The 26156-nt window shown below is 41.6% G+C and overlaps 1 protein-coding gene across 1 annotated transcript; it reads right to left on the reverse strand.

Moving 5' to 3' along the window:
* Positions 1–756: 756 nt before the first annotated feature.
* LOC145712959 (translationally-controlled tumor protein-like) lies at positions 757–4309 on the reverse strand. Its single transcript, XM_081790581.1, has 3 exons — positions 4275–4309; positions 3686–3769; positions 757–1030 (listed from the first exon to the last, which is right to left on the reverse strand). Exons 1-3 carry the CDS (start codon positions 4307–4309, stop codon positions 757–759), a joined length of 393 nt encoding a protein of 130 aa, XP_081646707.1.
* Positions 4310–26156: the final 21847 nt, after the last annotated feature.

The following is a 26156-nucleotide window of genomic DNA, read 5'->3' on the forward strand; positions in this document are numbered from 1 at the left end:
GGCACGGCCCACTCCTGGCATCTCTCAGCGGGATTTTTTTCACAGAAACGTCCTTCCGTGCGATGGTTTGCTCTGCCTGGCCCTGTTAATACTTGATCCCACAGCAGTTACCTTCAAGCTTCTGTGGGCTCACCTACTTGCTCCAGAACTTCTGTGTAATTTTGTTTTTCTGGAACAGGTGTGTTCTGGATTTCAGACGTTTTATAAATAAGCGTGACTTGCGGGGCTCCGGGTGGGAGGCGGGGTGATGAGAAGCCACCTGATCGGCTGAATATGTCCCAAACAGGGCTGAAGCAGAGCTCAGGTTGTCTCTGGGCGTGTCTGGGGGTAATTTGCCGCAGGTAAGAATATCCCAAATAAATCAGAACACACGTATGTGCCTATTTGCACGCCGCTGTCCCCGTACTAATGGCAGCCTTGTCTTTTCAGCTCAATTGAGCTTTACAGCTCAATTATCCCAGCTCTGGGCTCACCCTGTAATCTGTCCCTTCTAAATGATACCACAACATCTCAAAGGTCCTTCTTTACCTTGACGGTAAAGAGGTTTTTTGAGTTTAAATGCATTTTATTTTTAAACAACCTGCATGGCACGTTTTCTTAGAAACGATGCCTCCGCTCCAGATAAAGCAAAGTCAGAATAAATGAAGAGCTCAAGATGACGTCAGTCCCATCCGTCTTCAGTCCTGGTGTTGTGTGAATGAGCAGCGGCCAGCTGTGACGACAGGTGATAACGTCCAAAGTTAATAGCCAAATTCGTCAACATTTTTCCATTTCTAAACCATCCTTAAAGAAGATCATGTATGGGGTCACACCCTCCTCGCAGTAGGCCAGCGGGGCAGCCATGCCTCCCGGATTCATGTTTTCACCAATAAAGGACTGGTAGTTTTTAAAAATAGCAAGGATGTGCTCAATTTGTCCTGCAGCCCCTGTCATAGAAGGTTTCACCCTTTCTGGCCTCTGTTCTTCAAGTCTGCCTTTGACTGATTTCACGTTATCTTTGATGTACTTCTCGTAGGCTTCCTTTGTGAAGCTGGTTTCCCGCAAGTGATGGTTTATGACAATACCCACGCCAGTGAGGACTCAAACTTTCTGAAATCCTGCTTCTCGGTCCTAGGTCCCAGCCAGGTCCAAGGTTCCTTCACCTTTGGATTGAATTTAGAACATGTTCATGCAAATAAAATACGAAGGAACCAAAGCATGCACAGAGATTTAAAGAATCAAAACAAGATAACAGGGGTAAAACATCTCCCTCCCTTCTGAAATAATATGCTCGAATACAAAGGAGGTACTAACGAGGCCAGACTTTCCTTACTTTTGTTAGGTGGATTGCCAAAGAAACCGTCCCCACCATGAACACCGTGCAGCCTTTGGTGTGTATGCGGCAAACGTCGCTCAGAGGTCCTGCTGTTTCGGTGGAGTCAGTGGTTTCCCTGCCGCATCAGCAAACTCTATTTGACATTAACTCATACCAAGAGCAGCACCGGATTGATGTAGCATATTAATTAATTTAAAGTGGAAACACTCTTCCTGCGCTGTTGCTAAGAGATGTAAAACCCACCCACTGCTGGGTGGAGTGGAAGGAGGTGGGAACAGGCACATACTTCAGACTGCAGACCAGGATTATCCGGCTGGTTCCGGGAATGAGATCAGGGCGGATAAGACCGCTCACCCAAATGCAGTGGGGTTTTTTCCCCCCTTGTCTACTAAAATTTAAAAATTTAGTTGTCCTACTATCAACGTCTTCATTTTGCATGCGGTTATTGTGTATGTACAATTGTGATTCCTTTTTACACCGAGAGAGTCCGTGTGCATTTCCACACTATATCCTGAATGCATACACTTAGCATACTAGTACATTTTAAGGATATATAACTTTGCCTATGAAGAGTAATCCAAATAATGTTGTAATTCCTTTTCCTAACTCAGAGAAGAGAAAATACTAGTACTAGATTTTAGAGCCTCCTTAGGGTGTCTTCTGTCTGAGCCAGGTTTAGCCCATGCAAATATCACATGCGTTCTATATTTAAATGTTGTCAGAATCGTATTTCACTTTCCAGTGTATTCGCTGCAATGTTGCAAGACATTGCTATATTTCAGGGATCATTTTGCTCTGCTTTCAACGGTTTTGTCAGGCTTGAATTTATTTGGGGGAATGCTACCTAGTTTGATTTCAGAGGAGTTGTCCTTGAGGATGGAGAAGCCAACGGCCCAAGGCGGTTTTGGACACCAAGCTTGCTGCCTCCTGACTAGACGTCAGGTGCTGCCCAACTTCTCATCCACGTCTGGCCTTCCATAGAGCTCAGACTTTCAGAGTACCTCATGGTGACTTTAAGGTGAATTTTTTCATTAGCCTCAGCTATTGGGCTATATTTAAATAATTATCTCTGGAATACTACTCAGCAAGTGTGGCTCAACTCTGATGACATCTTGAAGAGCACAAATGGAAAGAATCTATTGATCAGCAAACCTCACGGTTCCAGTTGCCAGGGTTCAGCTTAAGTCTGCGGCCCTCAGCCTGGATATGAACAGTGACCATGGCTGTGCTTATAGGAAGCCTCAAATCCACATCTTGGCAAGCTCACCCAAGTTAAGGTGGCCAAGATCCTGCTCAGAATACCTCTCTTCAAAGTGAAGCCCGAGTGAATTCCTTCCCAGGACTCCCCCCACTGCTACAACTCCCCTGGTGGGATCCACCATGGTTCCCTGTCAGCAATCTATAATCCATAATCTATAATCCCAGCAATCTATAATCCCAGCAGCCGGTGACTTTTCAAGCAAAGACAAACTACATTATGTTTTGTATTCCCAGCAGCTAGTACAATACCTGATACATATATGTTTAGCAAACCACTGAAATGAGTGCAGAAGTTGGATAAGATCTGATCCTGATTCCTAGACAGAAATAAGGGCCCACCTGAGCTGAATCAAGGGCATGGGGGCACTGTGGGGAGAATCCAACCAGCTCTACACCTGGTGGGACCCAGAGAACCATCACCCTCCTTCCAGATCTTTCTGTATGACCCGGGACCTGAATCTTCAGATCCATTTTCCAGGTCATTGTATGCTCTATCTACTCGAAATTGAGGTTTTGACTTAGATTTTATATATGCTCTGAGACCACCCTCCATGTTTCAGGGTTACTGTCAGCCAGCTTTTAATCAGCTTGATCACATGACCGCCAGCACCCCTGTGGGGCGTGCTGTCCGTCATCAGGAGTGCTCAGCCTAAACATCACCAGCTCCTACTCTTTTCTGGAAACTTTTCAAGTCTTTTATTTTATTTTTTTTTTTTTTCAACGTTTTTTTTTTTTTTTTTATTTATTTTTGGGACAGAGAGAGACAGAGCATGAACGGGGGAGGGGCAGAGAGAGAGGGAGACACAGAATCGGAAACAGGCTCCAGGCTCCGAGCCATCAGCCCAGAGCCTGACGCGGGGCTCGAACTCACGGACCGCGAGATCGTGACCTGGCTGAAGTCGGATGCTTAACCGACTGCGCCACCCAGGCGCCCCTTTTCAAGTCTTTTAGATGGACAACAGGTCTGGTCATCCTCTATAGTAGGCCCTCGACAGTATGATGCCTGCAGACTCTTTGCACCCAGGGGTGATAACTCAAATCACCCACAAGTGTTGGGAATCACAGAATGTCTTCAGTGCTGCTGAGATTTATATAACTCTTTCTCTTCACCTCCTTTCCTTCGCCGTGACTGGAACACCAACTAATGTCCTGACCACGAAGGCATGGGCTCCACTCAGAAGAACCTCTTCTTTTCTGAAACAAAATAATCAGGAACGTTGACAGTCACAGCAGAATTTATATGAACAGCTTCCTCCCCCAACCGGATCTTCTCATACTCTTCTCAAGAAGAGCAAGTAGCTTTGGCCTTCTGTATACCTGCCCCTCCAAATTAAAACAGGCTGTGATCAAGGCCTGCTTGACAAATTAAGGAGACAGTTATCTCTAGCAAGTTGATTTTGGTGCAGGAGGTGATGCAGTATAGAAAAGGGCAGAGGGTGGATCAGGGCTTGCATATGAAAGGGTGAGACCCATGAGTAAAAACTCGTATTCTAGCAAATCATGACCACTGTGAGTATGTGGCTGTATCATTTGGCCTGTGAAATGCCATAGATGTGGTCTAATATTTCATGAACAAATTTGCCACTATTTGCTCCGTCCCTATAAATTAAAGGCCATACGTCATTGTGACATTCAAGGCAACTCACGCTGAGAACCTACCCACCTTTTCAGCATCAACAGTAGAGACTTCACAACTCACCCATAGCCTAGAGTGTAGACACAGCGGGTCCCCATCCCTCAAGCCCACATTCACACTTTGGAATATTGGTTCATGGTGAGCCCTCTAGACCAGAACTTGCCACCCTTATTTACTTAATAACATACATAGTAAGTCATAATTTTGCATGGCAAATGGGGTAAAGTGGGAGGATTTGGGGGTGTATGTTAGGCTGTGTGAGAAAAAGAATGGTTTTCCCTTATATAATTATGAGTAAATATACAGACAGTACCTTAAGATAAATGTGATTTTTAAATAATATTTTTAATATATTTTCAATGTTTATGATAAGTTTCCCATAGTCTTTACATGAGCATATGTTTTTAGTATCTGCTTTTAATGCCTGAAATGTTTCCATATGATTCCTCCACAAGAAATTTTGATGATGACTTATTCAAATTCTGATGGTCTCTCTTGGTGTTATTTTTAAATAACAAGGTAATAAAAATATAGAAGCCATTGACTTTATAATCATTCTAAATTTATAAGGCCTTGTTATATTTAAATACCACAACAGCTCTCCTACTGACAAATGTAATTTTTTTTTTTTTTTTTTTACAAATGTAATTTTTAAATTCTTCTGATAATGGATTTTAAATCCAGTTGAAGTTTTTATTCCATTATGTCAAAATTTATTTGCGTATTCATTCATACAAAAACACTGTTATCGAGCTCTTATTCTTTATCAAGTTCTCTAGGTAGTAGTGATTCAGCAATGAATAATAACAACAACAACAACAACAACAACAAAACATCCCTGCCACCGTGGAGTTCACATTCTGGTCAGGGGAGACAAACTATAAACAAACTAAAGTAAACATTAGGGTTGTCTTTAGCAATGGTAGTGCTGGCCAATTTTGAATAGCGTGGTCAGGGAAGACCTCACCAAAAATATGATATCTGAACAAAGACCTGGAGGAGATGAGGGAATGAGTCAGGTGGCTCTGTGGGAGAAGAGCACTCCAGGCGGGAGTCAGAAGCATATGCAAAGTGGAGATAAAGAATGTCACCAGCTGGTTTAAGAAACAACATGGTGGCCGTGGTGCACTGAGCAAAATAACCACGGCAGGCAATCGTGTGATATGAAACGGGACAGGTAACAGAGGTCAGATGATAGGGAGCTCTACTGGCCACTGTGAGGACTTCCTCTAAGTGAGATTGAGAAGGCAGGTTTGATAGCACAGGAGGGATAAAACATATATGATTGAAAAGATGACTTTATCCTCTGTGTTGAGGATAGACTCTGTAATAGGGTTCCCCAGAGAACCAGAACCAATAAGACATATGGAGATAGATATAGATATATATAGATATAGATATATAGATATAGATATATAGATAGATAGATATAGATATATATATATACACATACATATATGCTCATATATGTATATGAGGAAATTTATGGGAATTGGCTCACACAGTTATGGAGGCCTAGAAGTCCCACAACAGCCTGCCACCTGCAAGCTGAAAAACCAAAAAAGCTGTGGTGTCCTTCTCTAAGTACCAAGGCCTGACAACTAGGGGAGTTGATGGTATAACTGAGCTCTGAGGTCAAAAGACTGAGAACCAGGAGCTCTGATGTCCAAAGGCAGGAGACGGTGGATGTTTCAGCTCAAGAAAAGAGGGAAGTCACCTTTCCTTCACCTTTTTTTCTGTTCGGGACCCCCCTGCACTAGGGGATGCCCACCCCATCGGTGAGGGCAGACCTCCTCACTCAGTCCACTAAATCAGACGCTAATCTCTTCCAGAAGCACCTGTATAGACACACCAGAAACTAATATTTTACAAGCTATCTGGGCATCCCTTGGCCAGTCGAGATGACACAACGTTAATTGTCATAGACTACAGAGGGGCAAGGATCGCAACAGAGAGGACAGTTAGGGGGTCTTTGCAATAATGCAGGCCACAGATGATAGATGAGAAGAATCAGCATTTCACAACGCTCCTTTTGGCCCGTTTGTATTATTCCTCGGTGCCACAGTTCACCAACTGGGAAGCTGTGCTCTGCAGAATCCATAGACGGAGCCAAAGGAAGGTACGTAGGGACCTTAAGTGTTTCCGTTCCAGATTTTAATTTTACATATATCCCAGGAACATTGAATCTGAGGTTAAACAACCCTAAGCCCTGAACCCAAGTTTAAACAATCAAACCATAATTCTTGAGCCTTGACGTTATTGAAATGAGATAATTTTCCTATGCCACAGCCTTAGCTTGCTCTGTTAATTCTCAAGTACGGGTGAGAGCATTAGGCTCTGACATGGGTTCAGCCATATCCTCATCCTGGGGACACACAGACTCAGGCAGTGCTCTCTGCATTTGCACTTATCCCACCTGCAGAAATCACTCCTGGGTCCTCCTCCATGTGGTCCTTTCTGTGCATACCAGCAAGACCTTTAGTCTGCCTGGAGATGTGTGCCTAGGAGAAGGAGAGGTTAGGAGACCAAGAGCCCCTGTCATCCTCCAAAGGCTTGCTTCTCTGGCCCTGCCCCAGATCCATGTCCAGTTCGACCCCAGTTCCTCACTGACCCACTGCCCATGACCACCTATCTGCACAACAAGATTCAGACCTGGCCCCGCCTTTTGCCTACCTTTATTCCAGAGTAAATAATTTATGTTCTCCACAGACTGATTGCCACCTCACAGCTCTATGACTTTCTTCTCGTTACTCCCTCTGCATGGAGCCTCTGCCCACTTTCTTTATCAGGTTAACTTTTACTCATTCTTCAGAGCTTCATCCAGGCATCGTGGCCAACTGTTCGTGGCTAACACTCCAAACAAAGTGCTCCTTTGCATTCCCCTGCTGTTAGAGGCACAGCATCGTATCGAAGGCATTGCTTTGTACCTTTCTTTCCTACCAGACTCTTTAAGTTTTCAGGGGCCGGAGATGATATCCTATCTACTTCCACATTGCCATGAATTTCCACATTGTTTGTGAAACTCAGACTCTCCTGTCTGTCAAGTTTACCCAACAATTTCAGTAGTCCAAACTGATTTCTTCCTTGTCTGAATTCTCACCAGAACCAAGTGACTTTGTAAGTTGTCTGTATTCTGTGATGCTGTGTTTTTCACCCACTGCTCAGCTCGATCCAGGTTTCATGCAGATTAGGATCATGTATTCAATACATACTCTAATGGCCAGCAAGACTTAGCACAGTGATACACACAGACCACAGATGCAAAATCCTTACAGACTGTTCCACAAACTCTAGTTTCTAGTTCCACAAACTATGATTTAGGGAGTGATTGTGAACATTATTTAGTAAACATTCAAGGTGAGATTTGATTCTTTCGGTGAAATGTGGTTAAAAAACAGGTGAAGGAGATGAAGAGGCACAAACTTCCAAATGAAATAAATGCATCAGAGGAATGAAAGGGAAGTATAGGAAATACAGTCAAGAATATTATAATAACTTTATATGGCAAAAGGGGGTAACTACATTTGGAGTGAGCATTTTGTAATGTGTGCAATTGTCAAATCGTTAAACTGTATACCTGAAACTAATTATAATGTTGCATGTTAACGATACATCAATTAAAAATAAGAATTTTTTAACTATAAAATCTAGGGGCGCCTGGGTGGTTCAGTCGGTTGGGCGGCCGACTTCGGCTCAGGTCATGATCTCGCGGTCCGTGAGTTCGAGCCCCGCGTCGGGTTCTGTGCTGACAGCTCAGAGCCTGGAGCCTGTTTCAGATTCTGTGTCTCCCTCTCTCTGACCCTCCCCAGTTCATGCTCTGTCTCTCTCTGTCTCAAAAATAAATAAACGTTGGGGCGCCTGGGTGGCTCAGTCGGTTAAGCGGCCGACTTCGGCTCAGGTCATGATCTCGCGGTCCGTGAGTTCGAGCCCCGCGTCAGGCTCTGTGCTGACAGCTCAGAGCCTGGAGCCTGTTTCCGATTCTGTGTCTCCCTCTCTCTCTGACCCTCCCCCGTTCATGCTCTGTCTCTCTCTGTCTCAAAAGTAAATAAACTGTAAAAAAAAAAAAAAAAATTAAAATTAAATAAATAAATAAATAAATAAACGTTAAAAAAATTTAAATATAAAATCTAATTATGACAACCCTTTTTCCCTATTATATTCATGTCTTTCCAAAGACTAAAGAGAAACCCTCAAAAAAACATAGAGAAAATCCCAAAGGAAATGACATCAGTATAGTTGGTCATTCCTCTCCAAAGTCTGTGTCTCTTTGAAGCTTCCACGTTAGAATTGTCGTAAAAGCCGATATTTAGATATTTACACGTTCCATGTTGACATCATTCTGCTCACTCACGTGTAAATATAATTTGATGGCTATTACAGTCTCCCAAAGTTAACAGTTATCAACATAGGAAAACATCTTTTATAATAAAATTGATCAATCAGATCCATATTTCATTTTTTATCTTTCTGGTCTGGGGTACCAAAGATTAGTTTCATTAGTAATTCAAAGAACAGACATAGATGTAACTTGGGGTTGTAATTACATAGTGACATTTGGAAATTTCCAATATACATCTTATCTAACAGTATTGGGTAATCCTTAAAATATTGTATAGTAAATTCAATGAAGTAGAATATTATTACTTAAAAAAAAAGAGAGGAGGGGCGCCTGGGTGGCGCAGTCGGTTAAGCGTCCGACTTCAGCCAGGTCACGATCTCACGGTCCGTGAGTTCGAGCCCCGCGTCAGGCTCTGGGCTGATGGCTCGGAGCCTGGAGCCTGTTTCCGATTCTGTGTCTCCCTCTCTCTCTGCCCCTCCCCCGTTCATGCCCTGTCTCTCTCTGTCCCAAAAATAAATAAAAAACGTTGAAAAAAAATTAAAAAAAAATAAAATAAAAAAATAAAAAAATAAAAAAAAAAAGAGAGGATGCTCACAAACCATTTGTAATCTGGGAGTAACTGCATACTCTTAGCAGCCTGCAGAGTTTGGAAGAAAGCTTACTGATGTAGTTCTTTTTAGATGCTTTGATTATCGTGCCTGACTTTATATTTAGCAACTGTCCTGTCAAATCGCTGTGCGTGTTGTTTCATGTCACATACTTACAAAGTGACAGGGACTTTAAGTTTATTAAACTAAGCACCTACTATAAGTGATAGAATACACTTATATATCTATCACTATATATAGATATAGATATACTATATATATACTATATATATATAGTATATACATATATATACTATATGTATAGTATATCTATATATATATACTATATAGTATATCTATATCTATATAGTATATATATAGTATATATATAAGAATACACTTATATATCTATCACTATATATATATAGATATACACTCTCTATATATAGATAGAAAACACTTATAGAGTTTATACAACAAGAAAACTTACCCTTGAAACACTTTTGTAGCAGCTAAAGAGCAATTAATGCCTCTGCTCATATAATTCCTTTCTGGTGTGTAAAAATTGTTCTTCTAAATGACTCAGCCTTTTAAACAAGACGTTCTTATGTTTTATTCATATTTATGAGGAATAAAACCCTATCATGTAATACGTGTCCTTCTGGCAGTTTATTTCAGATCGTTTTAATGAGATATTTTAAATTTCAAAAATGTAATGTACTTTTAAGGAAGAGATCAAGAACAATAAATATTGCCTACGTTCAGCTCTGAAAGATTTCTCTAAAACTCTCTGAAAAAAAATTCGTGGCCTGCAGTGACTTAAGGTGTATAGAGTGAATACGTGGAATTCTGCAATTCTGTGTACTTGGACTTAGACCTTGGGTGCTTCTAGTGCTATTGGAATTGTCCATGGTGTTCAGTCAAATTCAAAGTTAGTCCTAAGCAAGTGGTTCTCAAATGTTTTGCTTTTATGACTTCTTCATACTCTTCAAACTATTTAAGAACCCAACAAGAGATGTTTTCTCAATTATATCTACCAGTATTTATGTTATTATATATTTAAAAGAAGTGTTAAAATATTTCATTTAAAAATGATAAACATATGTCAGCATAAATAGCATATTTTTTACTAAAAATAGCTCTATTTTCCAAAACCAGAAAAATTCAGTAAGAATAGTGGGATTGTTTTACATTTTTAAAGCTGTCCTTAATGTCTAGATTAATGGGAAAACAGGTGAATTTTCTTATCTGCTTTTGCATTCAATCTGTCGCAGTATATTACTTTGGTTGAAGAATACGAAGAAAATCAAGCCTCACACAGATGTATTTTTGTGGTATTCTTATAAAATTTTGGACATTCTTTTTTTAACGTTTATTTATTTATTTTGAAAGAGAGCATGTACATGAGCAAGAGAGGGGTAGAGAGAGAGGGAGGGAGAGAGTCCCAAGTAGGCTCCATGCTGTCAGGGCAGAGCCCAACATGGGGCTCAACCCCATGAACCATGAAATCATGACCTGAGCCAAAATCGAGAGTTGGACATTTTAACCGACTGAGCCACCCAGGTACCCCTGGACATTCTTAATACGACACCAAAACTCCACAAGCGATATATGTAGAATCTAAAGCCGTATCATCATACTTCTTATGTTCTTTTATATCATAGTACATTGGCTTGTATCTTCCACTTCTGACTTAATTTATGATTTTAATATTATGCATTGGTCATTTGGAAAATATTGGTTCACTGGGTTATGCAGATCTTTTAAGTGGATATATTTCATTATACAATACCAAAAAATCTCTTTCATTAGTATATTCACTAATATTATAATACTCGAAATCTTTAAGCTACAGAGCTGAAAAGTTTACAGTGGCAAAGACAAGTTTTCTATGACTCTCATTTTAACTCGAAAGCCTAAATTTCATCACTGGCAAAAACAATTTCACTTGAAGTCGTTTTCCTTGAAGTGGCCAGCTCTTTTCATTTGTCTTTGGGAAAATGTCTGCCAAAACCCAAGTCTGAGTAAGTGTGGTTTGTCTCTTGATGAATCATATCCCAAAGCATAAACCAGTTAGTTTGCTTTGCAACTCAAATGGCCACACAGGTGCTTTTCCTCAGGGCAAATATCATATATTGGTAGGCAGCAAAAATGCTCTTAGGTACTTCCAATCTCACCATCAAACTACTAAAAGACGTATTAAGGGTTGAGATCAAATAAAATTAATGATTTTTATTGCTCTATAAAAGGCATCTTTCTTCATTACTCTATCTCTCTTCCCTTCCTCCCTTCTTCCTTCCTCCCTTCTTCTCTTTCTTTCTTTCTTTCTTTCTTTCTTTCTTTCACTACAAGTGCATTGTGTTGAATAACATGACTGCTGGGAGAGTTTTCCCCCACTACCTGGGCTTGCTCTAAACGGCCAGCAGTTTCAGCCACCATTGTTTTTGCACCTTCAGTGCAAATGTCCACACTGTAAAAAGGGTAAATAACATCTCAGTATTATTAGGAGAACAGTTTGACTGAAAGTTCGTTGAGAATCATTGTCCTAAGAAATCACAAACTCATAGGCCACTGGATATGCAACGGACACCCCAATAGAATCACAATCTTAGAAGAGGCATTGAGAGACCATGTAGTGAAATTTTACATCTGTCCGACATTTTCAAGTATTACAGAGCACGGAGTACTAATACGGAGTATAGCAGTCTGCTTTCTATAAAAATAGAATACAGCTTCCATTTTACCATACTATAGATGAGTATTTTCAACTAGGGACTTTTCATTCCTGAAACATCCTACCCTATGCATAAATGAAATTCCTCATTCGTAAATTTAATCCCATCACTTATTCTATTTTCAGTAGAGATGGAGGTTACTCTGCACAAGACTATTTCTAAAAGCATGTGAAGTCAGTCCTCCCTGCCTTCTCAGCTTATTCAATCCTAATACGATCCTTACACGTTTGCCTTTACAACCAGTTGATATTCCCTTTTTGACGCACCAGTCTTTCCCGGGATGCTTTTTCACGCACACCTATTCTTTCCCGGTCCATCCCTTTATCACTGGCTTTGCTGATCTGAAATATAGCCCACATCTTCCTCCAGCACCATTCCTACGTGCTCTGCCGTAAGAATGTCTAGCTTGCAAACGCCCTTCCTCATGGAAAGCTTCGGAACAATGGCTGGCACCATTGTCAGAGCATTTCTCTGCACGCAGAGGCTGAAGGGAGGGGTATAAGGCTAGAATTTGGGCACACAAGGGAAAGGAGATCAACCGTATACTGGACCAGCCTGGTCCAATAGAGCTCTCTGCGGTGATGGAAATCTTTCACACCTTGGCTGTCCCACTGAGGAGCCACGAACAGCATGTGGCTTCAGACCTTTGAAGTATGGCTTCTATGGCCGACTTCAATTTTATTTTGTTCTAACGAATTTAAATTTAAAGGGCCCTATATGTGCAGTAGTTACCCTATTATGCAGGAAAGTAAAGACTCTGCTGTGGTAATGGGAGTGTTCCAGACAATGGAGCCCATGTGATCCTGAGGCCTGAACGACTGTGAAGCAGAGACCCTCTCTCCATTACAACCCACACGGGACACGTAACGTGAGGAAGAAATACACTTTTATGTGTTAAGATGTACGAAATTCGGAATCCTCTCGCTGCTGCAGCAGAACTTTGGCCTCCCTGACTGAAAAGAGTCCATATCACAACCACCTGAGCACCAAGGCCCCCTCCCAAGTTGGGACCTGGGCACCTGGGTTTTGGGTTCAAAACCTAAACTGAAGACCCCTCCGGGTGAGCTGGATGCATGCTCGTCTGATGGAGAACAAGTGTGAAAGGCAACATCGTTGTTACTCTGGATACTACAGAAGGGAGGCTTGGAAACACAAAGGTAAGTTTTGCAAGGTCACTTGGCTATTAAGTGAAGGAAATACAATCTGAACTTGCCCTTTGCCTGCACCCTGCTTCCTTTCCTCTTGTTAGAACTGGTGGGAATGGTGGAAGAGAGCAGAGGGATAAGTCCTGGCTTCCAAACTGAATTTGTTAATGCTTTCATCCTTATTCTAATACTTTAAAAAAAATTAATGTTTATTTATTTTTAGGAGAGAGAGAGAGGGCGGGGAGAGAATCCCAAGCAGGCTCTGCACTGCTAGCATTGAGCCCGATGCAGGGCTTGAACCCCCCAACCATGAGATCATGACCTGGGCTGAAACCAAGAGTAGGTTGCTTAACCCACTGAGCCACTGAGGTGCCCCCCAAACCTATTATTTTTATGGAGATAATTCTGTAATACTATATACTAATAATGTTTACCTGGAAGAATAAAAGACGAATGCTAGCCAAGAGAAGGCGATGGGGTTGCAGCTGCGGATAAGGAGAATCAGCCTTAGGTGTCAGCGCGAGTCCTTGAAAAGCAGCCGCAGAGCCAGAGCTAAGAGTTGAAGAGGTTAATTTGAGGAGGGGGAGGACGGCCTCTGAAGGGTAGGAAGCAGGACTGGACAGGAGAAGACTCAGGCGCCCGGTCAGATCTGACACCCGTGAAAGGCAAGAGCCAGGAGGAGCCACCCCTGCCATGCAGCCGTGACAGAGGCCCGGCCAACCCAGTGGAGAGCTCTTGAGCAAAAAACGATGCCATTGGTCGAGTCCCTCCCCTGGGCAGAAAGGGCCGGGCCCTAGCAGTGCCTTCCGGTCAGCTCCTCACAGCTGAATGGCAAGCTCTCCGTGAGGAAGGCCTGAGGAGGCACCTGCCGGCTGCACCGGACCAGGTATTCGCACACACAGTAAAGCTACTGCCACCGGGACAAGAGGGCGTTGGTGTAAGGAGGGAAAGGGGGTCAGTGCGATAGAGCGAGGAGGAAAAATTGCATCAGCAAATGAGAATCACTATGTGCGAAAAGTTTAATTGAGTGGGAGAAATCGATTATTAACAAATGGCGTTGGCATACGTGGCTAGAAAATAAAAGTGTGCTAACTTAGGCATAGACAAAAATTCATGCCAGAGGCATACAAGATGTACCTATAATTAATAAAATAATTAAAATACTGCAGGAAATTCCATGAAGTTGTACCCATACAATCCAGCAGTGAGGACGAACTTATTATTCAAGGCTGGAAACCTAGAAGGTAATACCAAAAAAAAATATAGGGATATATAAAACCTCTGTTGGGAAAAGATACTACAAACAAAGTCACTAGATCGATGATAGAACAGGAAAATCATTTTTAACTCAGATAAGAGAGCTGGCTTCTTATATGGTACAGCCGTAAGTGAAGAGGCTGATTTCTTTAAGCTAGGAATGAAAATCAGTTATGTGTCTTGTAGCCAAAAGATATGCCTGCTGTTTACGGTTTCCGTGAGAGTTCAGTGAAGAAATACAGAAGTAGGCACAAATTCTGTGACCTGAAACTCTTAAGTGATGCCTAAGGAAGAGCCATGGTGACTTCCTCCAGTTCCCGATCCTGCTGAACAAATGGAAGTTGCGAGAAAATCTGACCCTCCTTGTAGGGAAAGGCACTCCCCACCACAGGCATGCCTGGCTGTGTGACTCGTTTATGTAATTGTGGGGGGTTTGCACCCGTATCCCTGTAGAATATAACGAATGCCCCTGCCTAGGAATATCCCCTAGCCCTGTGGGGAAGTCCTAATTCACCCTAGAAGGTATAGTCATGTCCTACATGTGGAACACATGAAAGAGGTTAGTCTTCAGGAAACGGAGTCTAGAAAGGTAGGTCTCAAGGGTGTAGATACCTTTGAAGTGACCCACACCTCGTAGAGGTAAAGATAGACTCAGTTGTCAGACCGGAGAGGGTCTCAACTCCTAAGCCACCTGTAACAGAAGACGCATGAGGTAGATTAAGTGAGATATTTAAGCACCGAGGTTCCCTGCAGCAACTTCCCATTTGTTTTCCCAAGCCTCTGGTAAGCATCTCAGCCCTGTCCCTGCTTTACAAAGTTACTGGTGGACCACAGCATGAAAAGCCCAAGGATTTGGTGACACCATCATAACCTTCGCCACCTGGGACAATGCAACCATAAGCTTACTATTCCTATGCGAAGTAGAATTATTTGCTTTCGTTCTTTGTTTCTTCAAGCTTCAAACTATACCCCTTTATCCTAGGATGACAATATTTGTCGAATAATTCAAAGTTCTTCTCAATCTCTATAAATTGTATTTTTATGTACAAGCTCCAAGACCATCAATACGCATTTGAACTAAATTTGTTTGGAAATATTCACGGGAATAAATCAACTTGGTATCACAACCACCGCACATCAATGTATAACAATAATTTTCATTAGATTTCCCTCCCTCTAAAATGTGAAAGAGAAATAAATCTTATCCATATCTGTGATGATTGCAATCACAATAGAAATGGTAATTTAATTTCAATATTTACACGAATGCATGAATATTCCTGCATGTATCATTCACGTGATTTATGCACAGCACATTCTATTGAAGCTAAAAGTATGTGAGGCCTAAAGGCACAATTATATTTTTAATCCTGACCTCTTTCCAGTAGTTTTCATTTACATTACAGGGAACTGTCTGGCTTTAATGTGACATTGTATAAATTATTGTAAGCCAACGTGGGACGGTGGAGAGAGAACGAGATCTGGAATTTCTAAAAACCTGTGCAATTGTCGCACAGGACAGGGACCTGAGGCTCTGAAGCCAGCTCTGATCCAAGGTCGGCCATTTAATAGACAATCCACTTTACTCTGGCCGGTCACCTTACATCTCTGCACCTTACGATTCCTTGTTTGTAAAAGGAGGTCTGAGGTGAGGAATAAGGGAGTCAGTGCAGGGAAAGCACTTGCCCTGTGCATGGCCCACAGTAATACTGGTCCTGGCCTGGCCCCTGGCTGTGTGATGCGACACCAATCACAACCTGTAAGGGCCTCGGTTTCGTTATGTAGAGCTAACAGGTTAGACAGAATAACCTGCAAATTCCCTTTCAACGTTGCATTCTATATTCTTATATCTGGAAATGGGGTTTTTGTTTTGTTTTGGGTTTTGTTTTTGTTTTGTTTTTGCCCAGAATCATCTACTCCCTCTTCAAGTTTCTTTCCTGCTAAGACTCCCATGACCAGCACCCTGCCATCTGCACGTGCCACGGAGAGAGAGTCCCTCCCCTCTGCGTCCCCCAAGTTTCTTGTCTCCTGGGATTAAAAGCTCTTAGAACCAGAGATGGTTTCCTTCTCATCTTTGTTCCCTCGAAACTCCTGTGCAGTATACAGCGCCTAGTACACAGCAAGTGCTACATAAATGTTGTTTGAATGAATAGGTCGATGAATGGATGGATGGAGGCAGGGATGAATGGATAGATGGGTGGTTTGTTAATTTCCTAGGGCTGCGTTAACAAGGACCACAAACTGCGTTGCTTAAAACAGCAGAAACGTACTATCTCACAGTTCTGGAGTCTGGACGTCGGACATTAAGGTGTTGGCAGGACCAGCTTGCAGCAGAGAATCTTTCATTTCTTCTAGCCTCTGGTGGTTTGCTGGCCACCCTTGGCATTCCTTGGCTAGCAGCCGCATGCTTCAATCTCTGCCTCGTATGGCGTTCTTCCCTTGTGTGGCTGTGTCTGTGTCTCTTTTCTTCTTACAAGGACACCAGCTTGCCCTGGGGTGGTATTACCTCACCTTAACTAATTACATCCCGTAACAGCCCTATTTCCAAATAAGGTCCCATCCATAGGTGCTGGCGGTTAGGATTTCAACATATCCTTTTTGAGGATACGATTTAATCCATACCAGATCGTTAGAGAGCAGAGAGGTGAATCCCCTTTAAAAGCAGCCTAAGTAGGATCTAATGGTCAAATATATTTAGTCTTCTTTGTAAGCAAAGAATAAAAACTAAGTGAGGGGAAAGAAAGAGGAGTGAGGTAAAAGCCACATTCCTAAATCTTAAAGATAGAGTATAATCAGGGAAAAAGAAAGTCGAAAATGCAATTGTAGACTATCCCTGTGATATGGATCTCTAGCAAAGCCTTCTGTGGAATGAGCTTCTAGCAAGAGTTGGAGGGTTCAATTACAAGCTTTCTCTCTGTCCCACCACTAGAACCTTAGAGTTGCAGATCTTGCTTCTGTTGTGTCTTTGAAACTTCACCCCCCTCCATGAGACGTCACTGAAGTTATTGCCACTAGCATTTCCTACGTCCTATGTAAGTACTATGCATACACATGAATATTATAAAATATAAAGTTGCCCTTGTTTTTAATTGCTGCATTGTTTTATACGCAGTAGGAACGATGCTAGGAATTTTTTTCTTCTTCTTGAGTATCTTGCTCTTAAAACACACACACATACAATAGTAATTTTACTCACTTTACTTCGGTTTACCCTTGACCTTTATATCCATTCATAATCTAGGTCAACATACAATAGGAGAGTGTGTGATGCAAGAGAAAGGAACAAAGGCATACACAGCTTGTGATGCAGGTAAAACCCTCAAGGCATTTGCCTTCTCTACCTTTTATAATAATAGTTCAAAGACCTTCCAGTTTTAATTAAAACCTCCAGTGTGAAGTTTGCTGTTATTTTTTCTGTTAGCCCTTTGGAGAATATAAAAAAAAAGATGGATTGAGAATCTACAGCACAATGAGAATTTGCCTATGGATCCATTCAGAAGTTTCTCCAGCTCAGCCCTGATCACCACAGCATGTCATGTCACACACAAACGACAGATTTGGGAGGGCAGGTGTCTTCCCCTAACTTCTCAATGGCCCCTGAAACCAGGCCCTTCTAGAAACAGCATACCTTTATCATTTTATGCCAATCTGAAACTGGAAACTCTGGCACTAGGAAGTCCATTATTTAAAAATGAATTAATTAAATGTATAATATCTTCAGAAATATAGGAACCTTACTATTTCTGCCAACCCGAATAAACTTTAAGTCAAATATATGTTTTAAGACATAATGGAATGTTTCCTCACGTGTGCTATTGTTTAAACTTAGAATCAGAGGCATGTATCACTATCAGTCTTTGCCAAACGATTTTAAAGGATGGTTGGAAACAGTTTAATGCATCACTAAATCCTATCCATGTTGCCACTACAGTATCTCCTGAATCTGTGTACTCCTTCCCAATCCACCCATCCTAGTCCAAGTTACCAGTATGGCTAACTGGGAAGTCCGCAGTAGCCCCCTGGCTGGGGCTCTGTGTCCTCTTTGGGACCCACCTGTCACTGCATACAAGGTGATCTTTAGAAGATAAATTTGATCAATATTCCTGCCAGTATCCCTTTATCCTTCCCTTCTCCTGTTTCTTCCTGTTTCCTTCTCACAATAAGAACGTGTGCTTGGAATCTGACCTTCTGCCTCAGCTCAAATGCTCCTTAAGCATAACTGGGTTTGTATGGACCTTGATTTCATCCCCATCATTCTATAAGTACGTATTTGCCTTAGTACGTATGAAAATTTAGACTAATGCCTGTTAAGGTCCTTTTCAGTTCAAGATTACCATGGAAAAACAACACATTAAAACAAGACTTTGGAAAAAGTCTGTGTTATATACTATATTTTTTACATTTTGAGAAGCACATTTTTCACATTCTTAAAATCTCCGTAATCAAGGTGTATATATCACAATTAATGGTGGGTCACAACTTAATCAGCAAAATGTTTTCTTTCTTAAAACTTCCTAAACTAATTACTTATCTCACAATCACTGGTGTCCTAAGTAAAAAACAATACCTATTCCTTGAGGTCCCGGTGGGTTTTATTGTGCCATCCTAAACTTCTACCTCAACTAACGTCTGGTTTTTTGCATACGTAATCCGATCAACAACTACTGATTATTATTATCTACCACGCATAAGGTACTGTGTTAGGTACTGTTAGATGTAAAACTCAATTATTCATTCAGCAAGTATATATAGATACTTTATGCTAGATTTTGTTGTATACACAGTGATGCATGGTGATTTTGGTAAGATCTGTATCTTCATGGAGCTCGTATTCTGGTGTGACAGTAAAGAGGTAAACAAAACATAACAATAGTAATGACAAATTGTAAATATTGCCATGAAGGAATTCTGTGTTACTTTTTAAAAAATTGTTTTAATGTTTATTTTTATTTTTGAGAGAGAGAGACAGAGCGAGCAAGCACAAGCTGGAGAGGGGCAGAGAGAGGGGGAGACAGGGAATCTGAAACAGGCTGTGTGTTGAGAGCAGAGAGCCTGATACGCGGGGCTCGAATTCATGAACCATGAGATCATGACCCGAGTGGCTCAACCTACTGAGCCACCCAGGTGCCCCCTATGTTACTTTTTGAGAAAAGTTTTATTGATCAATTATCTGTCTGCCTTTTCTGTCCCTGAACACATTTCCTCACCGGCCCAGAGGCCTTTCCGGATAAATCTTTGAAGGCAACATTCCCAGAAATAGTTCAATACAATCTGAAGCTTAGAAATGTTTCTGAGAATTCTCTCTGGAAACAAATGTACTTCTTCCTGTTAATACATTTTCTTCTAGCTACTGATTATTCTGGAAAAATATGTTTAATTCTGGGTATTTTGCCTTCATGTTTCTAATGCTTTCACAATATAAGTATGGGAATCAATAAGTCAATATTTTTTTTAAATGTTTATTTATTTTTGAGAGAAGGAGAGAGAGAGAGAGAGGGAGAGAAAGAGAGGCGGGGGGGGGTTGGTTAGTACAGAGGATCCAAGGCAGGCTCCGCATGCCGAGAGCAGCGAACCCGATATGGGGCTCAAACTCACAAACCACAAAACCATGTATGACCTGCGCCAAAGCCCTACGCTTAACCAACTGAGCCCCCCAGCCGCCACAATGAATCAATAATTTTTAAGTTTCTGTTTTTATTGCCCTAGGTTGCAATGTAGAAATCAGAACATATTTAGATTATATAATACCTCTCTCTGCATCTAACGTCAATGTGATACATGTCATACTTACAGAGAACTTTTTGTGTTACTTTATCAGACAGGATACACAACAACCTCTGCTCTTTAAATGACTGTATCCGAAACCCTTATTATAAGATTACCTGCAATTTTTTTGTGCTGCAATAAACATAATAGAAGATATACCATTGTTAAATGTGTATTTCAGTGGCATTAAGTACATTCCCATTGTGCACAACCATCACTAGTATTTATCTCCAGAACTTTTACATCATTCCAGAGAGAAACACTTCCCATTAAGCAATAATTTCGCATTCCCTCCGCTGCCCTCCAGCCCCTGGCAGCCACCATTATCCTTTCTTCTTTATAAATTTGACTTCTACTATTTCAGATTCTGTCTCTCTCTCTCTCTCTCTCTCTCTGTCCCACTCATACTCTGTCTCTCTCTCTCTCAAAAATAAATAAACATTAAAAAAATTTTTCAAAAAGGGGAGCCTGGGTGGCTCAATCGGTTAAATGTCCAACTTGGGCTCGGGTCATGATCTCGTGGTTCGTGAGTTCGAGTCCCACATCGGGCTCTGTGCTGACAGCTCGGAGCCTGGAGCCTGGAGCCTGTTTCAGATTCTGTGTCTCCCTCTCTCTCTCTCTCTCTCTCTGCCCCTCTCCTACTCATACTCTGTCTCTCTCTCTCAAAAATAAATACACATTAAAACAAAAATTTATAAATTTGACTTCTGTAGGTACTCATGTAAGTGCAATCAGTGCTTACCCTTTTGTGACTGGCTTCTTACACTTAGCATAGTATCTTTAAGGTTCACCCATGTTGTAGCATGGGTTAAAATTTGCTTCCCTTATGGGGCATCTGGGTGGCTCAGTCGGTTAAACGTCCAACTTCGGCTCAGATCACGATCTCGCAGTTTGTGAGTTCGAGCCCCGCGTCGGGCTCTGTGCTGACAGCTCAGAGCCTGGAGCCTGCTTTGGATTCTGTGTCTCCTTCTCTCTCTGCCCCTCCCTGACTTCTGTCTCTCTCTATCAAAAATAAATAAATGTAAAAAAAATTTTTTTTTTAATTTGCTTCCCTTTAAAGACTGAATAATATTCCATCATACCATATTTTTGTTTATCTGGTCATCTATTTTTTTTTAAACGTTTATTTATTTTTGAGACAGAGAGAGACAGAGCATGAACAGGGGAGGGGCAGAGAGAGAGGGAAACACAGAATCTGAGATGGGCTCCAGGCTCTGAGCTGTCAACACAGAGCCCAACGCGGGGCTCGAACTCACGGATCGTGAGATCATGCCCTGAGCCGAAGTCGGACACTTAACTGACTGAGCCACCCAGGCGCCCCTATCTGGTCATCTGTTGATGTGCACTTGGGTTACTTTTGCCTTTTGGCTATTGTGAATAATGTCATTGTGAACCTCATTATGCATATATCTCTTTGAGAGCCTGCTTTCAATTCTTTTGGGTCTATAACCGGAAATGGAAGTGTGGGGTCATATGATAATTTTGTTTTTAATTTTTTGAGGAACCACTATACTGTTTGCCATAGTAGAGACACCATTTTACGTTCCCACCAGTAATGCACATGAGTTCCAGTTTTTCCACATGCTCAACCACACTTGTTATTTTCTGTTTTTGTTGTTGTTGTCTTACATAATAGTCATCCAAATGGGTGTAAAGTTATATCTGATTGTAGTTTTGGCTTGCAAAAGATTCCCTAAAGATTCCCTAAAGATTAGTGAAGTGGAACATCTTTTCATGTGCTTATTGGCCACTTGTCTGCGTTTGGGAAAATGTCTATTCAAATCCTTTCTCCATTTTTTTTAAATCTGGTTGTTTGGTTTTCTGTTGTTGAGTTATATCCATTCTTTATATATGCTGGGTATTAACTCCTTATAAGATATGTGACTTGTAAATATTCTCTCCCATTCTGTGGGTTGCCTTTTCTCTGTGTTAATAGTATCCTTGAAAGCACAAAAGTTTTTGGTTTTGATGAATTCCCACTTACCTACTTTTTCTTTTGGTATTCATGCTTTTGATATTGTATATCCAAGAATTCACGGCTAAATCCAGTGTCATGTGACTTTTCCTTATGTCTTTTTTTCTAAGAGTTTTATAGTTACAGATCTTACAGTTAGGTCTTTAATCTGTTTTGAGTTAATGTTTGCATATGTTATAAAATGAGAGACCACCTTGTTCTATTAAATATGGCTACCGTTTTCCCAACGACATTTGTTTAGAAGACTGTCTTTTCCCCATTGAATGGTCTTGACACCTGTGTGGAAAATCATTTGACCAAATATGTGAGGGTTTATTTCTGGACTCTCCAATCTATTCCATTACATCTGTCTTTATGCCAGTGCTACACTGTTTTGATTACTGTAGTTTTGTGATAAGTTTTGAAATTAGGAAGGCTGGGACCTCCACCTGTTATTTTTCAAGACTATTTGGCCTATTCAGAGTCCTTTGAGATTTCATACAAATGTGAGGACAGATTTTTCTCTTTCTGCAAAGAACATTAATGGGTTTTTGATAGGGATGACATTGGATCCACAGATCACTTTGGGTAGTAGTAACACCTTAACAATAATTAAGTTTCCAATTCATGAGTACAGATGTCCATCCATTTCTTTGTGTTTTGTTTAACTTATGTCAACAATGTTTCATGTTTTTTCCGGGCATAGCACTTCTGCCTCCCTATTCCTAAGTGGTTTTTTGTTTTTTTTTTTTTTTTTTGATGGACTATAAATGGAATTATTTTCTTACTTTTCTTTTTTCTCATTGTCAGTATTTACAGATGCAACCAATTTGCCTGAAATGTTTTAAGGGATTTTATTCAATAGGTTAGTTCACCCTCTCCCCCTTGCCTTCTAAGCTGTCTGCCCTGCTATGCCATAGAGAGACCACACAGTTGAAAGCACCCTTACTATGGAAGCGGTTTCTAATGGGATCATGTCATGTTTCACAGACTGTTTCATTTTATCGCCCCATACTTCATGTTATGTTTTACTTTTATCCTATTGGAAGAAATGAAGACAAAGATGAAAATGTACCTCTGAGCCTCTGCGACCTCGTCATTGGACTACAGACAAATGACTATGTAACAGTATTTCTTATACGAATTTGGCCTCCACTAAATCATTTTGACTCCCTGTGTTGCGTTTTTTATCAGTCGTATTCTTACGCCTTTGGGTGAAGGGCAGGGGTCAAGGTGAGTGTAGTTTTTCACTTAACCAGAAACTTTAATGTGACATGACGTTTTTCATTTACATCTGTCATTGGAAACTACACATTGTTCTTCCAGCCGATACTTGAATGGAGTGCATCAGTCTGGCATGAAGCCAGAAGATATCATCTAGGAATGCTAACCTGAGTATCAAAAGCAGTTTGCCATTTTCAAGGGTCCAGAAAGACCCTCCAGCACCTTTGTTATTGCTTTAATATGGTTTACTTTTCAGCTTGACATATGTGCTACAGATAAAATCTTGCATAACCTGATATTTTCCTTTGAACTATAACATCTCGGTGACAGTCGGTAGTACTGAATAAATGATTCAATACAGGAATATTGCCCAACTCGTCTTGTGACATTTTGAGCATGAGTTGTCATTTTTCTGGGACAATTTGTTATTGAACAAATTAGATTTCCTGAGACCATGGCCATTCTTTTTTTTTTGCTGAAGTGGTAATACACTTGCTTAACGTGCTTTAGGTAGCTTTGCCAATCTCTACTATGTTCTGAGAGCTTGAATGAGAATTGTCCAAAGTAAACATAAAGCTCCAAGGTCCTAAAGCAGTATTTCTCCAAGAGACCATAGGCCACATCTGCAGATGGCCCAGGTCCCTGCTGAGTGTCACAGTTCTTAAGACCTCCTGTGTCCTTTCCGCCATGGGAGGGGGGCTTGTAGGAGCTCCTGAGAAGTACATGGATTTTGGAAGTCACGTCTTTTACGTCAAGGTGCACGGCTGCCTCTCAGGAAGGAGTATAACTAACAAAAGTCATCTAGAAGCTACCGAATAATTCAGTAAATCACAACTTTGACCTGGCACCATGACTCTGCCAGAATCAGACTGGAATGTAGGTGAGAAGGGAGTGACAAGGCAGACTTATAGACAGGTAAATAGCAATTCACTCTGAGCCCTGCACTACACATGGGGTGAAATCGGCCAGGAAAATCAGCAGGTTGCCACCTTCCTTACATCATCAGAGTTTGAGTCTCCTGCCATGTTTCTAATCTTCAACTACCACAGAAGGACAACCTCAGTTGCTAGGCGCAGTGGGATGGAGAAGTAGACTCCATTCTGGCTATTAGAGGAGAAGGGGTCTGGCCTTGGATGATTGTCCCCTCCCCGTCATTGGTGGCTGTTTGGGTTCTCCTACCCTCTTCTTCTAGGGTCTCATCTGTCTTCAAGGAGGAGAGGCACAGGGATATGAAGAAGTATGCAACCCGTGGACCCATGTACATGGTTCTGCCTTATTCAAAAAGTGCAATTTTGAAAAACCCACATCAAGGTGAAGGTAATTTGAGCCATTTTATAAGGCAAGTTATTGTCTTTGAAATAACTGATCTAGAGAAATGATCAAATTAGACCCTGTCAGATTAGTCCTTAAAATACATTTAAGAATTAAGTACTGTATTAATGGAGTGGAAAACCCTTTATAACAAGAACAATTGTCACATGCTAGCCTGTTCAGAATGGTCTTCAGTGACTCATATTGGGACAAGTGAGTCAACGGGAATTCATCCATGCCTAACTTATCAAAAGGAGGATGCTTGCCTGGACTTATTTTCTTCTTTGCTATCAGAATTCAAGAATTAAAGTACAATAGCAAGAAATGGGGGCACTTTTAAGGCAACTGAGACCAGTTAAAACAGTGATGTATTTGATGTTGTGGCCAAGAAAGAAAGTAAGTTTGTACCAGCTGTAAATCTGTCTAAAGCAAGTATGTACCGGATAGAAGCAAAAGAAGAATAATCAGATCGAAGAAAGAATGAAATATAGGTAAATTTGGAATAATTCTTGTTTTTGAGTTTTCGCTTGACTGGCCTTATTGGTGCTACAGAGATTTTGTTATTTCTAGCTTTTCATATTTCCCAGATGCAATTATCTCATTTAGCCACTGAGTCCACAATAGGGAGATGAATCAGGCAGTAGCAGCCTGGCGTCCCCTTCACACCGACCCCATGGGTCTCCTTCTGTGTCTCTGGGGCAGAATGTTCAGGAAGCTGATGGGACCGAAAAGCCATGTAGTGTGGGCCAGTCTGCTTTGCAGTAAAGACTATATTCCTCAGGGAAATTTTGGTTGAGAATAGAACTACAGAGTCTTTATAATGGGAAGACGGGTATTTGAAATCCTGGGTGGACTTGAACAGAAGGACTGCTGCGGAAGGGGTCTGGAGTCAGCTGACAACACAGACTCCATCTTTGCCCTCCCTCTTGGTCATGCCCGCACCATGACCTCCCTCAGGGCTCTGTGTTCCAGGCCCTTTGGAGGTCCATGAGTGCCCTGGCTGGATGCGGAAAGGCTTGTTCTGATATTCCCTAAAGTGGTGACCAAAGGCACTACTTTAGATAACTAGTAGAGGTGACTGGCACACAGATGACACCACTTTAGGTAGCTACCCTCTGACCTCACCACTGTGCCCCTCGCTCTATTCCAGATGTGGATTAAAGTCCAGACCAGGTGGAGAATAGCTACCCAGCGCTCGGATCACCTGCCAGCCAGCCGGCCGGCCAACCCAGCCTGCCAGATGCCTCTTGCCAGTAAGTTACCCTGAATAAAACTGTGTAGATGGTGTGGAGGGGCTTGCTTTGTTTTTCGGTTTTAAAGTGTCTTCTCGGTCTGGAGGATACTTACTGTCCCTCCTCCAGCTTCGAACAGGGTCCTTGCTGCCTGGAGCCTGGTCTACCCGGGGACTTAATGCGACCCCAGAGGTCTGTGTCCTTCCGCCTTTGATACTTACTGGTAAAGCAGTAACGCTGGTGTCAGAAATATCTGTAATCCTCCCCAAATTGCCACAGCAGCTTCAGATTCCCTCACCATGCCACGCGCTGTCATAAATATTAGAAATACAAAGATTAATGTCATATTGCTTGTGTTCCAGAAAGTCACAGTCTTCTGGAGAGCTAAGCACACA

This window comes from Panthera onca, chromosome D3 (assembly GCF_046562875.1).
Source record: "Panthera onca isolate mPanOnc1 chromosome D3, mPanOnc1 haplotype 2, whole genome shotgun sequence".
Taxonomy (NCBI): domain Eukaryota; kingdom Metazoa; phylum Chordata; class Mammalia; order Carnivora; family Felidae; genus Panthera; species Panthera onca.

What these genes read in the sequence shown, in the direction of transcription:
- LOC145712959 (XM_081790581.1), bottom strand. Translation starts at nt 4,309, where the DNA reads ATGGGGACCCGCTGTGTCTACACTCTAGGCTATGG. An exon ending in GTCTACACTCTAGGCTATGG is followed by an intron (nt 3,770 to 4,274) that starts GTGAGTTGTGAA and finishes ATTTTGTTTCAG; the next exon opens with AAAAGAAGAGGTTCTTCTGA. An exon ending in GTCACGGCGAAGGAAAGGAG is followed by an intron (nt 1,031 to 3,685) that starts GTGAAGAGAAAG and finishes GCGGGAAACCAG; the next exon opens with CTTCACAAAGGAAGCCTACG.